This window comes from Spermophilus citellus (assembly GCF_964194105.1).
Source record: "Spermophilus citellus genome assembly, chromosome: 4".
NCBI lineage: Eukaryota > Metazoa > Chordata > Mammalia > Rodentia > Sciuridae > Spermophilus > Spermophilus citellus.
This window is the reverse complement of record NC_138185.1, coordinates 215,316,876-215,339,160: the sequence shown is the minus strand read 5'-3', so window position 1 is coordinate 215,339,160 and position 22,285 is coordinate 215,316,876. Positions and strand designations below refer to the sequence as shown.

Sequence of the window (22,285 nt, the reverse complement as noted above, 5' to 3'; positions counted from 1 at the left end):
GTACATTAGCACATGCCCTGCACATAGTAGTTGTTTAATAAATTACTGATAAAATTTGAAATAAATTGACCTAGTGTAGGAAAAAGTAGTTAAGACATGAAAAGTGTAAAGACATCAATTCTCTATTTGGTGAAAAATGTTTTATAATTTTGCAAAGGACTTAGAAAATTCTCCCTGGCAAACAGTTTCTTATACCACAATAATATTAATGGTCTAAGAGAAACTTTCTTCTCAAATCTACCTTCACTCCCACTTTCATTTAGATTATGAAGTCAAAATACAAAGTTATCTCGCAGATACAAATTAATGAGTTCTTGCTAAAATTTTGCAGAGATCCTGATTTCAACAGATGAAAAGACTTTTGTTATAAATACTCATAATAAAGTATATCCTTTAGTGTGTGTGGTGCTAAGGATTGAACCCAGGGCCTCATGCATGCTAGGTAGGTACTTTACTACTGAGCTATATTCCCAGGCCTTTTTTATTTGAGATATGGTCTAACTGAATTGCCCATGCTGGCACTGAACTTGCCTTTCTCTTGCCTCAGCCTCCTGAATGGCTAGGATTACAGGTACATACCAGCACACCTGGATATTAAGCTGTACTTTATCAGACATAAAGTACTTACTGATTTTTCAGTTGTATATATGATGAAACACCATGAATTCAGAGGAAGAGTTCCTTATAAATCTACAAAATAAATAAAGAATCTCATAAATGTGGTATGATTTACTTATGTTTATAATTATAGCACTTTAACTTGTATATCTTCCCCTAATATACATAAGCAGAGGCAAGTTGTATAATATATATGTTTCATTTTTTAAAGAGAAACATAATCTTAGGAATTTGTATAAATCTCTAAACTTATACAAAAATGAATAGGGATAATAAAAGCAATAAAAATAAGTAATAATGATACATGTTGGTAATAATCAGGGGCTTAAGTATAAAGCTTAAGAAATAAAATTTTAAAATTTCTAAATAGCTTCTATAATATATATGACTCCCAGAGAGCCACAGAAGAGGTGGGATCTATGATTATTCATTAAGGAGCTACGGAAACGAGGTAGAAAGAAGGTATTCAAAACAGGGATAATGAGCAGAGGTACAAAACAAAAACAGTATCATTGAAAAACCTAACCTGGCACACTTTCATATAATCAAAAAATAAAAGGAAAAAATAAGTTCTAATAAACAGAGAGAAGCCAGATAATGAAAGGCCCTGGAAACCCTGGAGCTAGTTCTCAGGAAAAAGAGAAACATTTTAAGATTCATTAACAAGTTGAAAAATGTTAATTCTGTAGTTTAGGAAAATTAGTTGGTAGGTATGATTGAATAGATAACAGCAGGGAGATGAAGAGAGAGAATTTAGCAGACTACTTCCTCCTTTCTGCTGGTTCTATTTTGGGACTAAATTTCTTCAGCCCCAAATAAATTTTGTAATTGAAATATTAATACTAGGTAACCAAGGTTTGAAAATGGTTCTTCCTTTTACTTTCCCTTGGACTGCTACCAATTCCAAATTACTTCTCCCCCAGAATGCCTTGCACACATATCATTCCCTTTCTGTTCCTACTGCCAGTACTTAAATGTGAGCCTTATTACCTTATATGAGTTTCTCCATTTATCTGCCTCCAGCTTTTCTTTCCTTCCTCTCAATTTAAACAATGCTGCCAGATTAGCCTCAGAAACATCCCTATACACATTACCCCTTGCTCAGAAATGTTTGTGGGTTTCTTTCTGTCTGAGGAAAAAAAAGCAAAATAACCTGAATGCTTTAACTGCAATGCAGGGTCCTAGGAAGCTGCCTGGACATCCCCGCTCACCACATCTCTCAAGGTCCAGCTCAAATGCCACCTTCTGATCAATTCCCCCCTCATAAATTTAGACCAGACTAGTTGTCAACAGAAATATAACACATGCCACAGATGTCCCTTTAATTTTTTTCACACTAAAAAGTATAAACAGGTAAAATATTTTATTTAACCCAGTAAGTCCAAAATACTATCATTTCAATATGTAATCATTTTTTAAAAATTAAGATTGTTTACATTGTTTTTTTGTACTAAGTCTTCAAAATCCAGGAGTACTTTCTATTTTCAGCACACCTCAATTCAAACTAACCACTGGCCAGTGCTCAATACCTCAAGTGACCAGTTGCTACTGTAAAAGTGCAGGTCTAGACTCTAAAATCAACACCTTCAACTGTGGAGCACTGTGTTTTGACACTCCTGCAGACCAGGCTGACACCACCCTGTTTTTATGTATATGTCTCACACTGGACTTTAATATTACCACTGACCATATAGTCTCCCAGACTGAAAACTAAGGTCTTATCAGCTAATTAGTGGCCAGGAGTTAAATCCTAATTGGCATTTACTTAGTCTGATATCCTTTACTGTCCTGCCTCAGTAGAGACACTCATTGTCTTATCTGAATGACTGAAATTTCCTCTCATCTAGTTTTCCTGTTTCAAGTGGATCTTCCACACAGTTTTCAATGAACCATTTTAAGAAACAAATATCCCCCTGCCCACCCTCTTGCTCTAAGGATCTACTGGCTTCCTGCTAACTACTGGATAAAGCCTGAACCCCTTGGCTAGAAATCAGGATCATTTACAAGCTGCTTTCAATCTACTTCTTGCTTCATCAACCACCCTGCACTGCCTCTCAAGCACCATTTATTTTCCCACTCTCCCTAACTATGCCCAAACTTAAGTTTTCAGCTCTATTTTAGATCCAGGAGCAAATGTGTCCTCCTGAGTTTAGCAAATTCCTTTTGATTCTTCATGGCCCAGCTCAAACATTTACTTTTATAAACCTTCTTCATGGTCCCCAGATAAAGTTGGTTATTTTTTACTAAGCAGAAAGGAGGCACAAAGAATATTTGTTAGCTGTCAAGTGTACAGAAGAAGGGTAAAGTGGTATCTTTTTATCTCCACTACCAAGCACAGTGTGCTCACAGCACAGTCCGCTGACCGGAGTGAATCATTACCTTATCGTAAATTCCTCCAGGGCACTGATTTTGACCAACACTACCTCATCTCAAATATATATATCACAGTTACTCCCTCTCTCCATATGATCATGCAAATTGATGACAACCGAGAAGTAGGCAAAATCCAAGGAAAAAGGAAGGGGTCTGGGTTAGCCTCACTGAGTGAGGCTGGGGTGGCATCTCTTCCTAGTCATTCAAGGAAAGCAGCCCTTCATGACAGGGTCAAGGGGGTTGGTTGTAAAATAAAAAATTCGGGGATGCGCAATAAATGATGGCTCAGGTCCGCCTGGTCACAGGAGGCCAGACTGGCCAGGGACTAAGCTAGCCTGAACTGTTTTCTGAACAGCACGTTGAAGAGTACAAAGGTAAGAAAGAATGAAGTCTTGGCAAAGTGCAGGTAGTGGAAGCGCTCGAGGACCAAGGTGGGAGGCTGCAGAGGGCCGAGACAATTCTAATTAAGCACGGTACAAACATCTGAAAGGTCTTTGGAGATGGGGAGCTAAAAGGACGCCTACTATGCCTAGTGCTTAGCAGCCTCGAGGTCTCTGAGCCGGAGAAGACGGCAAGACCCCGGGTGGGGAGGCCTAGGGCGCGGCGGCCACGAGGAGAAGGAGCCAAAGCCGGCGTGGGATAAACTCGTCCAGCGCCAGGAGACCGAGCGCGCAGCGGGGACCGCGGAAAGGAGGGAGTGAACCGCACGCACGGCCGCAAACGACCGCGGAGTCTTCGACCCACGGAAAAGTCACTTGTCTGTCCCTCCACTTCTGCTGGGGGCCACCAGGGCAGTGGCAGCCGGCACCGCGGAGCACGTCCTCGGGAGAGACCGGGTGGGAGTCGGAGCCGGGCTCTGCCTAAGGCCGAGGACGCCCCCTCCCCCATGCAATGGCTCACTCCGTCCTCCCGCTCCCACTTGCCTCGCTGGCCTCCCCCAACGCCGTCCACTGCCCTTCCCAACCCCTGCTCGAAGCCAGGTTCCGGAAGGAGGAAAGCTGATGCTGGGTCAGCAGTAGCCGTGACGACCGGCCGGCAGGAGACCCTCCGTGGCGGCCGCCATCTTGGCCCCGCGGCTAGGGGCCCTGGCGGGGAAGAGCCCGGACGATACCATCTGCGGGGTGGGGGTAGGGGGACCAAGCCGTGGGACGGCGACGGCGACAGCGCCCACGCGTCTCCTCGCCTTGGGCAGCACTTTGATTCAGAAAGTATTGGTAATGTTTAAAAGCTTAAAGGAGGAGAAAAGTGAAACATTAGCAGAAAGAAAAGGCAGGCTTTGCCGCCGCCACCCCCTCTCCTCCGTGCGGGCGCGGCAAGTGGCAGGTCCCGAGGTCGCCGCTTCCGTCCGCGCCGGCGGCGGTGCTAGCTGCTTCTGTCCTTGATCTTTGGTGTCGTTTGTTGGCGCCAGGGCCGCAGGTGGGTCTGGGGACCCCGGGCGGCCGTGGCGCCGCGGGTCGGGTTGTGCAGGCTGGGCTGTGTGTGCATGTGAAGGGGTGGCCAGGGCCTTCGGGCTGGTGAGCCAAGGAGAGGGAGAGGAAAGGGGAACAAATAGGGCTGTCTTTGGGTGGACGACTGGGTTCACGTTTCCCACCAGCCAGTTTTTAGAAGGGGTACCTTGAGGCTCTCATATCTGGGAAACGTCTTTAGAGATGACCGATGGCCGCCCCCAGGCTGGACTGCAGAGGAGACCAGCCTGGATCCCATGCCCAGCCAGAAGCAAGGAAGGGCTGCTGGGCCTGGAGCACCTCACGTTTGTACAAGTCGCAGCGATCCACTTCCTCCCTAATCTCATTCCCTTCTAAACATCAAACTTTCTTGAGCTGACCATTCCACAAAATTTGCACTTACCTGTTTACTTTTTAAATGCGTGATGAATTGTGCTTGGTTTCCCGGGTATGTATATCATACACAAATGGTCGACCTCCAGGAGTTCTGTAACTCCTTGCATCTACTCCGTTTTGCATAGGTTAATCGATACTTGTATAAAGTGGTGTGGGAACCAATAAAATAATAGAATGCTAATCTTTTAAGTGTCTAATTATCCACGTTTCCAACGTGAATTTGGAACAACTATAAAAAAGATACATACCAGTTTTATTTTTAGAAGTTGGGGAGAAAATTGGGTTGAAGAAAAATTAATATTAGGAAAGATAAATTGAGGTTAACATTTGTTTACCTCTCAGATTGCCTGGGTTCTGTACTAATCCCACCTCTACCCCTATTTGCACATATGACCTTAGGCAAGTTACCTCACCAAAATTGGCCCTAGATTTCCTCATCTGAAAAATATGTGCCAACTGCATTGGAAACGTTATATTATTGAATACCTGTGCAGTACTATTGTGAAGATTATGTGACTTGGTAGTTACAAAAAGGAGTAAAAGTTATACCTGTCAGTGCTCTAAGATTCAGCTCTTGCTAGGGGTGGTCCAAAAAATTTGGATCATCTTCGTGGGCAAAGATACATGACAGGGGCTGGAAGCCTAGCCCAGAGGTAGAGCCCATGCTTACACAAGGTCTGGTTCATTCCCTAGGAATCCCTCAACCTCTCCCAATAAAGAAAGAAAAAGATACATGACTATTTAAATCCACAAGGTAAAACCCAATTCATTTTTCAGGAATACCATAGCTACTCTTGGTTTTGAAGTAAAAGCAAAACTTTTTTTTATGGGTCCTCATATAAGAGGACACTGGTGGGCTGGGGGATATAGCTCAGTTGGTAGAGTGCTTGCCTTATATGCACAAGGCCCTTGGTTCAATCCCCAGCATCACACAAAAAAAGAAACACTGGTAATACATATAGTACTCCTATGGGCACATGGGGATGTGTCCCTAAAGCAGTTGGTCCTTTTTCTTCCTGCAAAACCTAGGCTTGCCTCAGTGAATCATGCCCTAGTCCTTACTGCCCTTTGCCTCTCAAATAAAGCTCTCAAAGAACCCAGTTACCCATCTGCTCTCTCCCTCCTACCCATCTCAGGGGAAATCATTCTAGCTTACTTTTTTTTTCTTGTGCTGAGGACGGAACCTAGGGCCTCTTGTACGTTAGGCAAGTGCTCCACCACCGAACTACCTCCCCAATCCTTCTTGTATCCATAAATCTTTATCCTTCCTAGTCATCCATTTGCTGGAAAACATACAGGACAAATGATGTACAGTGAACTACTCCCAATGTCCATTGAATATAGATTGTACAATTGTAACATGAAGCGCCTTAGCACTAAAGATTTGTCATTTACCTCTTAAGGATGTTCCTTTGTGGTTGTTGAGTTCAACTCTGGAAATCCATCAATCCCACTGTCTTGGTTCTGGAGTCTGGAGAGCTGTATCCAGCTAAGAGCCACAGAGACCTGTCTCGTCTCATCTCATGCTCAGGGTAGAGGCAGACCAAACCAAACCTTAGCTTCTGGCCCTTGTTAAGAGAATGCTAGCAGTAATGCTTATACCCTGCAGGTGGCCATGGGCTTATATAAGACTGTCTGGAGCTACAAGATGATAACTAACAGCTGTGATAGGGTAGATTTGACACCTCTTAAGAAAATTTAAGGAGTCTAATAAGGGTAGAAGAATAGGTGACCACTGAATTTGCCGAACATGCATGAACACAGAGACAAATTGTCTAGTGTTTTGCAGTTTAGTACTTTTTTAAAGTCACACGATAGGGCTGGGGTTGTAGCTCAGTGGTAGAGCACTAGACCAGCATGTGTGACACACTGGGTTCAATCCTTAGCACCACATAAAAATAAAGGTATTATGTTCATCTACAACTAAAAAATTTTTTTAAATAAAGTTACAACTGGGCATGGCACATGCCTGTAATCCCAGTGCCTCAGGAGGCTGAGACAAGAGGATCACAAGTTTAAAGCCAGCCTCAAGAAAAGCGAGGCACTAAGCACCTCAGACCCTGGCTCTAAATAGAATACAGAAAAGGGCTGGGGATATGGCTCAGTGGTCAACTGATTGCCTCTGAGTTCAATCCCCAGTACCAAAAAGGAAAAAAAAAAAAAAGGAAAATTATCTTATTTAAGGTCCTCATTATTATTTCCATACTTTACTGGCTCAAGTTTATAAAGCAAGAAAACAGTTAAATTGGCACTTGATTGGTATCACAAAAAGTACTTTAAGATCTAAATGTAAGAAATGTTATTTAATAAAAACATGGTGCTAAGAAAACTATCATCTTATAGGAAATAAGTAAAATTGCTTGCCCCTACCTTCCTCCAAGATTTGCATCAAAATCAACTAAGGACTTCTTTCAACTACTTACCTCTCCAGCCTTGCCCTGGAGGTGAGGCCAGGGAGTCCCTGTTCTGAAAATGGCTCCCCAGATGATTCTGATGTGCACTCAAGGTTGAGAACTCCAGCTGTAGACAGCCGACTAAACCTCAATTGATAACTGAATTGTAATCATGCATGTAAATATCTCATTGGGTACTTGCATCGTTTTCTTTTTTTAATAATGTTTTTTAGTTCTAGATGAACATAATACCTTTATTTGATTTTTATGTGGTGCTGAGGGTTGAACCCAGTGCCTCAAGATACTAGGCAAGTACTCTACCACTGAGCTACAACCTCAGCCCTCCATCAAAATTTTCTACCTCAGTAGTCTTTAGACTGGAACCTGCTGTGGGTAGCATTACTTGTTACTTATGAAGTACAGTATATATAGTAACTGTGCAGATTTTAAACTTCATTGCCATGACCACATCCAGTGACTTGGATAATGGGTGTTTAAAACGTGAGAAATAGGGTTGGGGATATAGCTCAGTTGGTAGAGGGCCTGTTTGCATTAAGGCTCTGGGTTCAACCCCCAGTACCACCAAAAAAGGAAAAAACTAAAGTGTGAGAAATAAAGAAATAGAATTATGTAAATATGCAGATCAATGTCAGAAGGAGAGGTATGAATTGAGTCTGCATTAAGCCTAGCACATATTGAACTAATTACTATTATTTACAGTAATATATTGCCCTCTCTACTAGGGTGTTGTCACATCTTTGCTATTGTGTGATTTATTCATGTGCATATGGATGTACTTTTATTTCATCTGTTTGCACAAATTTTTAAAGAAAATTGGCAATTCAGTTATGTTTTCATTAATGCATGTGTTATTTTTTCACCTGGTGACTATGGTTCTATTCCTCCTCCTCTTTCAAAAGCACTTAGATCTTAAGAGCTCTTAAGTATCATAAATACCAGTTCAGGGTGCCAGGCTCAGTGGTGCCTGCCTGTAATCCCTACCACTCAAGAGGCTGAGGCAGGAGGATCTGGAGTTCAAAGCCACCCCAGCAATTTATGGAGAACTTAAGCAGCTCAGTGAGACCCTGTCTCTAATAAAATATAAAAAAGGGCTGGGGATGTGGCTTGGTGGTGAAGCACGTGTGCGCTCAATCCCTGGTACCAAAATAAATAAATAAATAAATTCAGGGGGGCGATGTTAGAGGAGGCAGAGCTTTGGAATAAACCCGAATTTGAATTCCAGCCCTGGGCTTAATAGTTATTTTATTTGAGCTGTTTTCTTATCTGTAAGATGAGAAAAATAATAATTATTTCACCTTAAACATAGAAAATAAATAGTAGCTCTACTACCTAGTAGTCATCCCATAAATGTGTATTCCTGTCTCCTTTTACATTCTTTTTAATAGTTGATAGATCTTATTTATTTATTTATTTATGGTGCTGAGAATCGAACCCCGTGCCTCACAAATGCCAGGCAAGTGCTCTACTGCTGAGCCACAACCCCAGGCCCTCCTTTTACATTTTGTAGTCTTTTAATTGAGCTTTCAAATTTGTGACATTGTAATTTTTTAAAAAAATTTCTCATAGGATTAATTTTCATTAATTATAACAACATAAACAATTCCACTTCTGGCAAGATAGCATTATTAAAATTGTTTGCATTATAAGAAATTCTAAAGCAATTTTACATGTATAAAACTTCTGAATTAGGGGCTGGAGTTGTGGCTCAGCGGTAGAGCACTTGCCTAGCATGTGCTAGGCCCTGGGTTCGATCATCAGCACCACATAAAAATAAATAAAATAAAGATATTGTGTCCAACTACAAAAAATAAATATAAAAAAACTTCTGAATTAATATTAGGAGGATGCAAATAATCAACTTCTATGGGTAGAATTTTTTCTCCATTTGTGATAACAATTCACTGATGAAGAGAGAAATAAAATTTAATAAATAGACTTCAGTGTAGTGTAATTTTTATACTGATCATTTTTTCCAATCTTCATCAAGTTGATTTTAATTACTGTACTATATTCTGATGACAAGTAAATATACAAAGGCTTTTAAACCTATTTTTTACATTTCATACCTGTTATACTTTCAATACCTATCTCTTAACATCCACAGCTATCTTCCTCTTTCATATGCAATTTAAAAGACATTTCAAAGGCAATTTTATGCTTCTATTAATATATTTTTCTTTTTAGCAGTCATGGTGAACTTACTTCAGATTGTGCGTGACCACTGGGTTCATGTACTCGTCCCTATGGGATTTGTTGTTGGATGTTATCTAGACAGAAAGAATGATGAAAAACTGTCTACCTTCCGCAACAAGAGTATGTTGTACAGAAGGTCAGTTCACACATTGTTTTAAACCAGCTATTGACCCACTTTGGGGAATATTCTTAATATGAAATATGTCAAAGATAAACAAAAGGGGTCATTTTTCTTCCCTGGGTAATTATATGCAGGAGATACTGTGTTCTAGTCTTGCTTGTTATTTAATTCTTATAACTTTTTAAAATTCAACTGCAGTCATTCAACCACCATGTCTGAAGTTCTCAGGTAGTGTTGCTGAAAATAACAATACCCCACTCTTACCGTGTGTGTGTGTGTGTGTGTGTGTGTGTGTGTGTGTGTGTTTTGGTACCGGGGATTGAACTAAGGGGCACTTGACTACTGAGCCACATCCCCAGCCCTATTTTGTATTTTATTTAGAGACAGGGTCTCGTTGAATTGCTTAGCACCTTGCTTTTGCTGAGGCTGGCCTTTTAGTATAGAAACACAGGTGGGTTTTGTTTGGTTTGGTTTTTTAAAGAGCTGGGGGTTAAACCCAGGGCTTTGTGCACGTAGGCAAGCACTGCTACCACTGAGTTACATCCCCAGTGCAGAAACAAAATTTTAAACTAACCGATGGGAGCCTACCTGTATGCAGCTTTCACATATATTATTGTATACTATGTTACTTAAGACATGCTATAGCTGAAATAAATATAGTAAGAGTAGAGCGAAGAATGGTGGCACACGCCTGTGATCCCAGTGGCTTGGGAGGCTGAGACAGGAGGATTACAAGTTCAAAGCCAGCCTCATCAAAAGCAAGGTGCTAAGCAATTCAATGAGACCCTGTCTCTAAATAAAATACAAAATAGGGTGGGGATGTGGCTCAGTGGTCAAGTGCCCCTTAGTTCAATCCCCAGTACAAAGATATATATATATATATATATATATATATATATATATATATATATATATATATTATATTATTTATATAAAACATATACACACACACATATGGTAAGAGTTGGGTAGTGCTATTTTCAGCAACACTACTTGAGAACTTCAGATATGGTGGTTGAATGATTGCAGTTGGGAGCTGCCTGATTCCCTGTGTGTTTAGAAATGGCTCCTCTGGCAGTGGAGGGGTATGGTTAGCAAAACTGTCTATTTTCCAGTGAGTATACATCTGTCTGAATTAGAAGGAGCTTAATGGGCAAGAGGATTGAGTTGCATCCACAGTCATTATGGAAAGGTGGGTCACAAGTCAGGGATTTTAAAAAGGATAAAAATAAGCCAGAAAGCGTCAAGTAAACATTAAATGAACTGATTAGGAAGACAAAAGCTGGGATATAAATTACAGCTTTAAAGAAATTATAATTCTTTACTCCAGAAAAATGCTACAAGTTTAAAATCATGAAAGAATAGAATGAATATGATAAATCTAATGTAAAATTTTTAAAATGGTTCTGTTTAGTAAAATGTAAAATATTCTGATCTGCTCATGAAAATTTTATTTACAGTATTTCCTTTTCTTCCTTATTTCTTCCAATACAGAGAATTGAGGCCCAATGAAGAAGTTACCTGGAAGTAAAGACTGTGGCTGAATCACAGAATATTCACATTTTAAAAGTTATGGTACAAATAAAACCATGTTTATTATTTAATTAGAAGAATTCAAAGTGTAATTCTTTTGATAACTTTTTTTTTTGCGGGGGGTGAGAGAAGTACCAGGAATTGAACCCAGAGATGCTTTACCACTGAGCCACATCCCCATCCCTTTTTATTTTTTGAGACAGGTTCTTCCTGAGTTACTCAGGGCCTCACTAAGTTGCTGAGGCTGGGTTTGAGCTTGGGGTCCTCCTGCCTCCGCGTCCTGAACCACTGGGATTATAGGCATTTGCCTCCATGCCCAGCTTCTTTTTATACCTTTTATTGAGGTAATCTTTATTTTTTTATGAGGTAATCTTCAAGTGTCCTGCACACTCAGCTTAAAAAATGTTTATTGACTACCTGATTCTATATGTAGGTATTAAATTTGTATTTAGCGTTTAATTTTGTTTCTTATTTTGGACCATAGTATCATTAAATCATATCCTTTTTTGGGCAGGGGGGTGGATACCAGGGATTGAACTCAGAGGCACTCAGTCACTGAGCCACATCCCCAGCCCTATTTTGTATTTTATTTAGAGACAGCGTCTCACTGAGTTGCTTAGCACCTTGCCATTGCTGAGGCTGGCTTTGAACTCCTGATCCTCCTGTCTCAGCCTACTGGGCCACTGGGATTACAGGCGTGCACCACCGTGCCTGGCTCCAATTCTTTTTCAGAAAAAAAATTTTTTCAAGAAATGTATGCTATGTTTGGATATATTTCAGAGTATCCCCCAAGAATTCATGTGTTAAAACTTAGTCCCCATTGTGAAATATTAAGAGGTGGAGATAGTCTGACTGGATTGTAGTGTATGGAGGTAGGGCCTGGGTGGTGGTTAGGGTTAGTGTCCTCAGGTGGAGCTCATGATGGAATTGCTTGTGACTATATGAAGGAGAGAGCCCAGCAACTGCACACAGAGAGAGAGAGAGCGTGCTCCCTAATTCCGTACAAGGTCAAGATATAACCCTTGACCTCAGACCCCTAGAACCATGAGCCAAAATAGACCCTCTCTTTCTAAAGTTGCCCAACCTGGGGGGGGGGGGGGGGGTTGTTACAGTAATGCAAAGTAGGCACACAGTGTGCATCAAAGGCACTTTAAAAGGAGGATGCTAGGATTTTATTTGACAAAAATCACACAGATGAAAATTTTAGTGACCTTGGGGTTAACAAAGATTTCTTAATATAGAGAGCATGAACATTTCTAAAATCACCAAACTACCTTTAATAAAATTTAGCTCTTCAGGGGGCTAGGGATATAGCTCAGTTGGTAGAGTGCTTGCCTCACATGCACAGTGCCATGGGTTTAATCCCTAGCACCACACACACAGAAAAGCTCCTCAAACAATACTGTTAGGGCTGAAGATATAGCTCAGAAGTAAATCCTATTCCAGACATTCCATATAAATGAATCATAATATGTGGCCTTTTGTGTCAGGTTTCATTGAGCATGTTTGTTCTTTTTTTTTTTTTTTTTTTTTTGTACTGGGGATTGAACCCAGGGTCACTCTACTACTGAGTTAAATCCCCCAGCTCTTCTTTGATACAGTCTCACAAAGTTACCCAGACTGGCTTCAAACCTGCAATCCTCCAGCCTCAGCCTCTGGAGTTGCTGGGATACAGGTGTGTGCCACCACACCCAGATGTTTAAAGGTTCATCCATGTAGCATGTGTCAGTGCTTCATTCCTTTTTTATGGCCAAATATTCTTTTTATGGATGGACCACATTGTGTTTGTCCATTAACTAAATGATGGGACACTTGGGCTGTATGTATCTCATGTCAACCATTTGCATGCCTGAATGAATAAATGAATGAATGACTGTTGAGAGCCACAGCCAAAGGGGCCCCAGCAAACTTCCAGCTGCCGGCTGATGATTGGTTCACAGCGGCCCCAGCAACATCTAGCTGATTGGCTCCTCTGTGGTGATGTTCATTGGGCTGTTCCCCCCCCTTCAGACTGCCAGCTGATGATTGGTTCACAGTGCCCCAGCAACATCTAGCTGATTGGCTCCTCTGCGGTGATGTTCATTGGGCTGTTTCCCCCGCCCTTCAGACTGCCAGCTGATGATTGGCTCACAGCGGCCCCAGCAACATCTAGCTGAGTGGCTCCTCTGCAGTGATGTTCATTGGGCTGTTTCCCTGCCCTTTCAGACCGCGGAGCTGCTCACTGGGGGACTTCTTTGGCTCCGCCCACGTGACCCAGCCAATTGGCCTCAAGAGCAGGAGGATTGTGGGAGGTGGTGAGGCTTGTGTGGGTGAGAGGCTTGTGGGAAGCCAGTGATGGCAGTTGGGCTCTGAGGGTTTTTTCCTGAGGAGCTGTTTTGTTTGGTGTTTGTAGTTCTAAAAATAAAGTTCGTTTGTTTTGACAAGTGGCTCCTGAATTGTGTGCAGCCAGACTGCGGCAAATGACCACTGTTAAGGAAATGAAACTGCAGTCACAGACTGGGAGAAAATATTCACAAAATATATACAAGGAACTTATTTAGGATGTGTAAAGAATCTTATGACAAAATGAGCTAATGATTTTAAGACTGTTTACACACACACAAAAAATGATCTGAGAATGGTAAGCTCATTCAAAGATGCTCATCATCAGTGTTCTCTACCAACATGCAAATTAACAGCACGATGATATTCCACTACACACCTATCAAATGGTTAAAATCAGCTGTCAGTAGGATCACGAGTTCAAAGCCAGTTTCAGCAACAGCAAGGCACTAATCAACTCAGTGAGACCCTGTCTCTAAATAAAATACAAATGGGCTGGAGATGTGGCTCAGTATTTGAGTGCCCCTGAGTTCAATCCCCAGTACCAAATAATAATAATTAAAATTAGAAGGACTGACCTTACCAATTGTTGGCAAGGATGTAGCCAGGGCAAGTCACATACTGCTAGCAGAAATGTAAAATGTAGTGGAGTACTATTCACAAATAGAGGAATAATCTAATGATACATACAACATGGTTAAATTTCAAATTATTTGTGGTGAATGAAAGAAGCTAGACAAAAAAAAAGAACATAGCATTATATGATTTATATTTATATAAAATGTTATAAACTGCAATGTATTGTAACAAAGCAGATCAGTGGTTGCCTCCGAGATTGAGGTTCAGAAAGTGTTAGAAGAATTAAAGAGATGCACAAGGAAACTTTTGGATATGTTATATTGAAGTTTCACAGGCATATACATAGGTATCTGTAATATTTAGTGTGTGTATGTCAAGTTGATTATTCCATATTCCCACTTAATATTCTTCAACAAACATTAAACCACTTAAGCTGCCTTTTTTATTTTTATTTATTTATTTTTTAGAACTCAATGTGAAACCTAACATATCAACTTTTTTTTTTTTTTTTTTGGTACCGGGGAATGAACTCAGGGGCACTCAGCCACTGAGCCACATCCCTAGCACTTTTTTTAAAATTTTTATTTAGATGGGGCTGGGGATGTGGCTCAAGCGGTAGCGCGCTCGCCTGGCATGCGTGCGGCCCGGGTTTGATCCTCAGCACCACATACGAACAAAGATGTTGTGTCTGCGGAGAACTAAAAAATAAATATTAAAAAAAAATTCTCTCTCTCTCTTCTCTCTCTCTCTCTCTCTCTCTCTCTTTCTCTCTCTCTCTCTCCCCCCTCTCTCACTCTCTTTAAAAATAAAATAAAATTTTTATTTAGAGACAGGGTCTCAGTAAGTTGCTTGGCGCCTTGCCATTGCTGAGGCTGGCTTTGAACTCCTGATCCTCCTGCTCAGGCTTTTGAGCCACTGGGATTACAGGCATACAGCACCATGTCCAGCTCAACTAATTTTTATCTATCTATTTTTGGTGCTGGGGATCAGACCCAGGGTCTTACTCTGCTAAGTAAATGATCTACCACTGAGTTACACCCCAGCCCTAAAATTTTAAATGTGCAATATAGTACCATTAACTATAAGCGCAAGGTTGTAAAGCAGATGTCTAGAATTTATCTTGTTTAACTGAAACTTTACACCATTGATCAGCAACTTCCCACTTTCCCTTCTTGCATTCGCAGTGCCTGGTAACCACCATTCCACCTGATTCTATGAGTCTAACTATTTTAGATACTTCATATAAGTGGAATCGTGCAGTATCTGTCCTTCTGTGACTGGCTTATTTCACTTACAATAATGTCTTCAAGTTCACTTATATTGTTGTGTATAACAGGTTTGCCTTCTTTTTACCAGATGAATTATATTCCATTGTATGTGTAGCCACATTGTCCTTACCTTACATTCATCCATCAGTGAATATGTAGGTTGTTTCCACATTTTGGCTAAAGTGAATATAAGTAACAATGAACATATGAACATGGGCTTTCTATAGCTCTTCAAGATCCTGATTTCTGTGGCTGGGGCTGGGACTCAGTGGTAGAGCTAGAGCGCTTGCCTTGAATGTGTGAGGTACTGGGTTTGATCCTCAGCACCACATAAAAATAAATAAACAAAATAAAGGTATTGTGTTCATCTACAAATATATAATATTAAAAGATCCTGGGCTGGGGATGTGGCTCAAGCGGTAGCGTGCTCGCCTGGCATGCGTGCGGCCCAGGTTAGATCCTCAGCACCACATACAAACAAAGATGTTGTGTCTGCCAAAACCTAAAAAATAAATATTTAAAAAATCCTCTCCCTCTCCTTCCCTCCCTCTCTCCCTCCCCCCCCTCAAAAAGAAAAAAAAAAGATCCTGATTTTAGTTCTTTTGGGTAAATATTCATAAGTGAGATTTTTGGAGTTGTAGATGGACAGAATGCCTTTATTTTATTTGCTTAATCATGTGGTAGTTTTAAGTTCTTGAGTATTTAAAAAAAATGATTCTAACAGGTGTGAGGTGATATTAGATTGTGGTTCCCTTTGTATACTTTAAACATGTACCAAGAAAGTATAACCATTATATGTCAATAAAACTGTAAAGACTCACCCCATCCTCCAAAAAAACCCACATAACCTTGAGCTGGAGGCCTAGCTCCATGGTAGAGTACTTGCCTAGCACATGCAATGTCCTGAATTTGATCCCCAGCACCAGAGAACAAAATATAAAAACATACTACAGAAATAACCAGTTATGGTACTGATTACTGGGATAATTCTAAAAAGAACATGAGAGAAATAAAATATCTCTTGAAAATGTTCCTCTGCCTTCAGTATATGAAAGTGAATTAATTAATAACCTTTTAAAAATAAGCAATCAAGTATGTATTAGGAGCCAGGCATGGTGGCACATACCTGTAAAATCCTAGCCACTCAGAAGGCTGAGGCAGGAGGATTGCAAGTTCAAAGCCAGCCTCAACAACTTAGAGAGGCCCTAAGCAACTGAGTGAGACCCTGTTGCTAAATAAAATACAAAAAAGGGCTGGGGATTTGTCTCAGTGGTTAAGCACCCTGAGTTCAATCCTTGGTACAAAAAAAAAATGTATTCAGGACCATAATATCTTTAGAAAGGGAAAAATAATAATAATAAATAAATAAAAATAATAAATAGCACGGTGTGGAACATTAGGTTGTATTTCTTTGGTTTTTCTTTGATTTGTTTCTAGCATATATATTGTATTGCCAGCACTGATAGCACTAAATCTTTGATTTTTGAAAGATGTATGGTGTTAACACAATGCTGTTGTGTATGTTTCTTGTGAAACATAAATTGTTAAGATTTGTATAATTAAATTTGCATAAATTACGTTCTCTCTTGATATTTTTTAAAATATATATTGTCAAATCCAACTATCTCTTCTTGGAAACCAAAATTCATTTGTTTTAGGGAAGACTGGTTTAGGAGAAATAAGATTATAACCGAACGATATTCCCTAACTTCTAGTGACTCTTGTCAGAACTCAGAACACTTAAATTGACACACGTTATTATTTTTAAAATGCCAAACATTTGAAATTCTGTCGAATTGTTAGTTTTGGGTAACAGAATCAACACCAGTTTGAATTTAAACAGTAAGACATAAAATTTCAATGAAGTATATTCAGAAATGTTGAGTTGTCCAAAGTGACACAGGACATTTATTTGGCCTATTTTGGCTCAGTAACATCTCTCTCCTGCTGAATTATTGTGATTTGTGTGTGTGTGTGTGTGTGTGTGTGTGTGTGCGCGCAACAAAAATTCATGCATTTATTCACTGTTCTGCACCAATCCTCTTTACATAATGAGCTAGATTTCTTTGGCTCTCAAAAGCTGATAGTTTATGAGCACACCAAATCTTATTAGTAGTATGGTGTAGTGGGTATTTTAACACAAGCAGTATGAGGTATAGTGATAGTACAAAGAACTTTTCTTCAGTGTACTCTCCAGAAGTCAAGAGAAGAAGTTGGTATGATTGATTGAAGCAGAAGTCCTTCAGGAAGATACAATGGAACAGATGGTTGTCCCAGATCACATTTTTTTTTCCTGGTGGCAACAGGAAGGTAGTGGGAAACCACTGAAGGATTTTAATGAAAAAAAGAAAAAAAATTTTATGTAATTATGTAAGAATACCAACCAATGTAAGTTCTATGAAAGTGGGACTGTGTCTTTTATTTATTTGTTTGTTTTTTAGTTATAGATGGACACAATATCTTTATTTATTTTTATGTGGTGCTGAGGATCTAACCCAGTGCCTCAAATGTGTGAGGCAGGTGCTCTACCACTGAGCTACAGCCCCAGCCCAGGATTGTGTCTTTTTAATGATTAGAGTCCCAGGACTTGTGTATGGTTTAGATATGTGGTGTCCCCCAAAAGCTCATGTGTGAAACATTATGTGTGAAAGTTTAGAAGGGACTGATAGGGTTATGAGACCCTTAACCTGAAAAGTGAATTAACACCCTGATAGGGATTAACAGGATAGTCACTGTAGCCAGGCCAGGTGCTGGAGAAGGTGAGTCATTGGGGGCATACCTTTGGGGGATCTGTTTTGTATGTGATGAGCGAAGACTATCTGCTTCCTGGTAATGTCCTGAGCCACTTTGCTCCAACCACACTCTTCCACCTTGATGTTCAGCCTCATCTTAAGCCCCAAAGAATAGAGCTGAAGGTGGACTGAGACCTCTGAAACCATAATCCCCCAAATAAACTTTTACATCTCTAATTGTTCTTGTGAGGTCTTTTGGTTACAGCAATGAAATAGCTAACTAAAACAGCTTGATACACAGAAACATTGTGTTCAATAAAGAAAAACTGGTGAGATTTGCATTTTTGAAAAGTCACTGACGGTTCTATGAATTGGACATATTGAGAATGGAATCAGAAGATGAGTTCAGAGTTCCTAGGACTGACCACACAAGAGACACAGAAGGCTTAACTTAAGCATAGAAATGGAGAACTGGGGGCAGGGAATGGCAGCCAGAAGTGGATACACACATCTGAGAACTACTTGAAATAAGGGGTGAGGTAGAAAGTACTGTGGGAAAGGAATCAAAAATGGTTCCCATTGTTGGAGCTATGGTCTGAATGTCTGTGTGCCTCCAAAGTTCATTTGTTGAAATCTAACCTGCAGTGTGTTAGTGCATTAAGACGTGGGTCCTTGGGGAGGTTACTAGGTCATGAGAGCAGAGCCATCATGAATGGGGTTAATGCCCCTAAATGAAGGACTGTGAGAGCTTGTTTGTCCCCTTGGCCCTTCCACCATGGGAAGACACAGAAGTCACCATCAATGAGGAAGAGGACCTCATCAGACCCGGAATCTGCTGGAGCCTTGATCCTGGATTTCCCACCCCTCTGAAACTGTGAGCAATAAATTTATGTTGATAAATTACCCAATCTAAGGTATTTTATTATAGTAGCCTGAATATACCAAGACTCCTGGCTTCATTTATTTATTTGAAAGATATCAACTATGTCTTTAAAAAAAATACCAGAAAATGTTGTTTGTATTTTTTTTTTCTTTTTTACTTGATGAGACTAGGCTGTGCATGCAGAAATATTCAATAAATGGTAACCAGACCCTCTCCTCTAGCACCTGGTTACCGGCAGTCTTCATTCCCTTATCTCCCACTGTTGCTTCTCTTCCTCTTGAACTTGCACTCACCAAAATGGTCTCCATAGCAACAAAATTTAGTGGTCTCTTGTAAGTCCTTGTGTTGCTTGACTTCTTGGCAGCAATTGACATTGACTGGTCCTTGAAGCATTTTCTTCCCAGGGCTTCCATAATATTATACTCTCTTGGTTTTCCACCCAAGGGGCAGGAGGCACAGAAGCTCCTCCAGACTGCTATTGTAAGGGTCCGGCGAAAAGTCGGAGGAAGAGACCACCAAGAGACTGACTCATGCAATTGCAGAAGGGGATTTATTGAGGATCCAATTCAGCACGCTGAGGCTCCAGGCTCATTCAAGAAGGGAGAGCAGCCCAGAGCCCCAGCAGAGGTTAAGCAGTGCTTAAGTACACTTTTTGGGGAGGGTGGAGGCTTTGCATACATCAGGACAAATCATCATGAGGCGTGGGAAAATCAAACAACAATTCTTAAACTTGATTAGTACATTCATTGGCGGGAACAGGTCCAGGTCGGGCGGGGGTGATTGGTCACTCCTAAGCGGGGTACACATTCAAACTGATTGGTTCGGCCCTGTATGCTTACGTGACAAGCTGCACAGGGCCCTAGGCTAAATGGCCAGTAGGGCGTTGTTTTAACTGCCTCAGGAATTTCAGGTTCTGGGTGTAGCAGAGGAACTTAACAATACCTGGTCCTTCACTTTTTAACTCAGGCCTTGCAGCTTAGAAACTTTACAATGCCGGGTCTTTTACATTTTAACTCAGGCTTTGCAGCTTAGAAACTTTACCCTTTCACTATTACTTCTCTTCCCTAGGGCTCAACTCTAAATCCTCTTTTCAATCTCTTCCTTTGTCTAGGATAATTTGATTCACTCTTATGGCATTAGTTGTCTTTTTATACCAACAAATCATCATCTCACAGCTCAAACCAGCATCTTGAGCTGCAGACCTGGTATCTAACCACTACTCAACAAAAGTACTTGAAGATCTCATAGATCTTTAAATTCATTACATCCAAATTGAAATCTCTACCTTCTTTTCCCAAGATGGTGCTCTTCCTCCAGTCATCTCCATGAATACACTCCTTCCATGTGGCTACCTAGGGCAGAAACCCAGCAGTTGAACCTGAGCATAACAACACATGCCCATAATCCCAGAAACCCAGGAGGCTGAAGCAAAAGGATTGCAAGTTCAAGGCAATTTAAGGAGATCCTGTCTCAAAAAATAAAAAGGGTACTGAAAAACCAGCCTCTATCTCAGAGCAAAGCCTGTCCAAGGAAGGGACATGACCTTTGTCCTTGGAAAGACCCACAGAGTGCTCCTAGGCACATTCCCACCCTGCTAAGTTGTTTATCTACAAATAACAGGAGAGATCTGCTGCGCCAGGTGTCCCTGACTCAGTCAGGCTAGGTGGGGATCCATAGCAACCCCCTAGCAGCCACCAATCAGCATGAGACAGGGAAATACCTGGGATGCCAGATGACCCTCCCAGTAGTTTATGGTGTTGAGAAACCATGTAGTTCAGCACGAACACCCCTCTTGGCTTAAGCCAATCAGTTCAAATGAATACCCCTTTTGTACTGACCAATCACCCTTACCCAACTTGTTCCCGCCAGTGAATGTGCTAATCATGTTTTAGAGTTGTTATTTGATTTTCCTGCAGTGTGTGATGATTTGCTAAGAGATGCTATGATGTATGTGAAGTCCCTGCCTTCCCCAAAGAATGTATAAAACTGCTGCAAACCCTGGACTCGGGGCCTCTCAGCGTCACCGGTTGCTGTGTGTGCGCGCGCAGAGGACTGAACTAGCTCGCAATAAACACCTCTTTGCTGTTTACATCCATCTTGGTCTCTGGTGGTCTTTTGGGGGTCCCGAATTCGAGCATAACAGTACCACTGGTTTCAATTCCCAGTAAAACACACACACACACACACACACACACACACACACATGCAGAAGACCCTAATCTGGTGTCAGGGTGAAAGATCTGCACCTACTATTGTTACCGCTGTTGTCCTTGCTTCCCCGATGTTGAAGAATAACACCAGAAAAGCACACGCCGAGGCAAGGTCAGAGTAGAGATTAGAAGTTTATTAAAGGACAGCAGAAAAGACTTCTCCTGGAGGAAGAAGGGGACCCAAGAGGTGGAATCCAGTTGTCGGGCAAATGTGTTCCCCTTTTTATAGGTTTGGTGATGGAATGTAGGTTGGAGGGCCCGAGGGGTGGGACACAGGTGGGCCAAAAGGGCAGGAAGGACTTTTGGGATGGGCTTATCACTTCTCTGGGATGGGCTATCTCCAAATCTGTTGGGGGCTGTTCATTAATACTTCTTCGAGGTGGACTTTGGCCTAGGGCCTTTTCGACTTCATCAACATTCCATGAATTGTCCTGTGTTTTCCTGAGTCATTCTCAGCATGGCCTCCATTTTAGATTTCACTCGATATTAGACCCGATTTACCTAACTACACTGACTACCTAATTTTATTTTATTTTTTTTTAAAGAGAGAGTGAGAGAGGAGAGAGAGAGAATTTTTAATATTTATTTTTTAGTTTTCGGCGGACACAACATCTTTATTTGTATGTGGTGCTGAGGATCGAACCTGGGCCGCACGCATGCCAGGCGAGCGCGCTACCGCTTGAGCCACATCCCCAGCCCCAAGACTACCTAATTTTAAATCTGGCTTCACTATCCCTTAAGCTTCCTCAGCTGCCCCCACCCGTCTTTCTCCCACCCTTCGCTGGACTTTTCATTTCTGTTACCCAAACCTCGGTCCTTGTCCCCAATGACAATCCAATTCTGAGAAAAAGGAAAAAAGTTTATTGTTTTGTTAGCAAGGTAGAAACACAGGGGACTCCTGTCCCAGAGACTCTGATTCTGCCCATCAGTGGGAACAGGGAGTTTTTAAAGAGGTGATTCAAAGGCTACATTCCACGTGTTCTCTGCTGGAGTTACAATTTGCTTGTTAATTTGGGAGATGGTCATTTCTGGTACCATCCCCAAAGTCTGGATTACTTCATTCCTATGGTGGGTATGTCCAAGTGTAAGGGTCCGGCGAAACGTCGGAGAAGGAAAGACCACATGAGACTAGCTTCATGCAATGGCAAGGTGGATTTTTATTAGGGATCCGTTCCAACGCGTTGGGACTCTGTGCTCA

General features: G+C 41.2%; 2 protein-coding genes across 3 annotated transcripts in view; one reads left to right on the top strand and one right to left on the bottom strand.

Moving 5' to 3' along the window:
- Positions 1–4,088, bottom strand: part of CPSF2 (cleavage and polyadenylation specific factor 2) — a 30,427-nt gene extending 26,339 nt beyond the window's left edge. The window contains exons 1-3 of the mRNA XM_081292664.1: positions 3,911–4,088; positions 1,609–1,743; positions 629–690 (exon numbers count right to left, since the gene is read on the bottom strand). The gene's annotated coding sequence lies outside the window, so the exon portion shown is untranslated. The remainder of the gene's footprint in view (positions 1–628; positions 691–1,608; positions 1,744–3,910) is intronic.
- Positions 4,089–4,249: 161 nt separating this feature from the next.
- NDUFB1 (NADH:ubiquinone oxidoreductase subunit B1) lies at positions 4,250–11,173 on the top strand. Of its 2 annotated transcripts, none has more exons than XM_081292666.1 (3): positions 4,250–4,407; positions 9,434–9,575; positions 11,055–11,173. In XM_081292666.1, the coding sequence occupies exons 2-3, from the start codon at positions 9,436–9,438 to the stop codon at positions 11,089–11,091; spliced, it is 177 nt and encodes a 58-aa protein (XP_081148792.1). In that variant the 5' UTR covers positions 4,250–4,407; positions 9,434–9,435; the 3' UTR covers positions 11,092–11,173. The 2 variants fall into 2 exon arrangements, with proteins under 2 accessions (XP_081148792.1, XP_081148791.1); XM_081292665.1 differs by having other exon boundaries at positions 4,254–4,407; positions 9,431–9,575.
- The last annotated feature ends 11,112 nt before the right edge of the window (positions 11,174–22,285 follow it).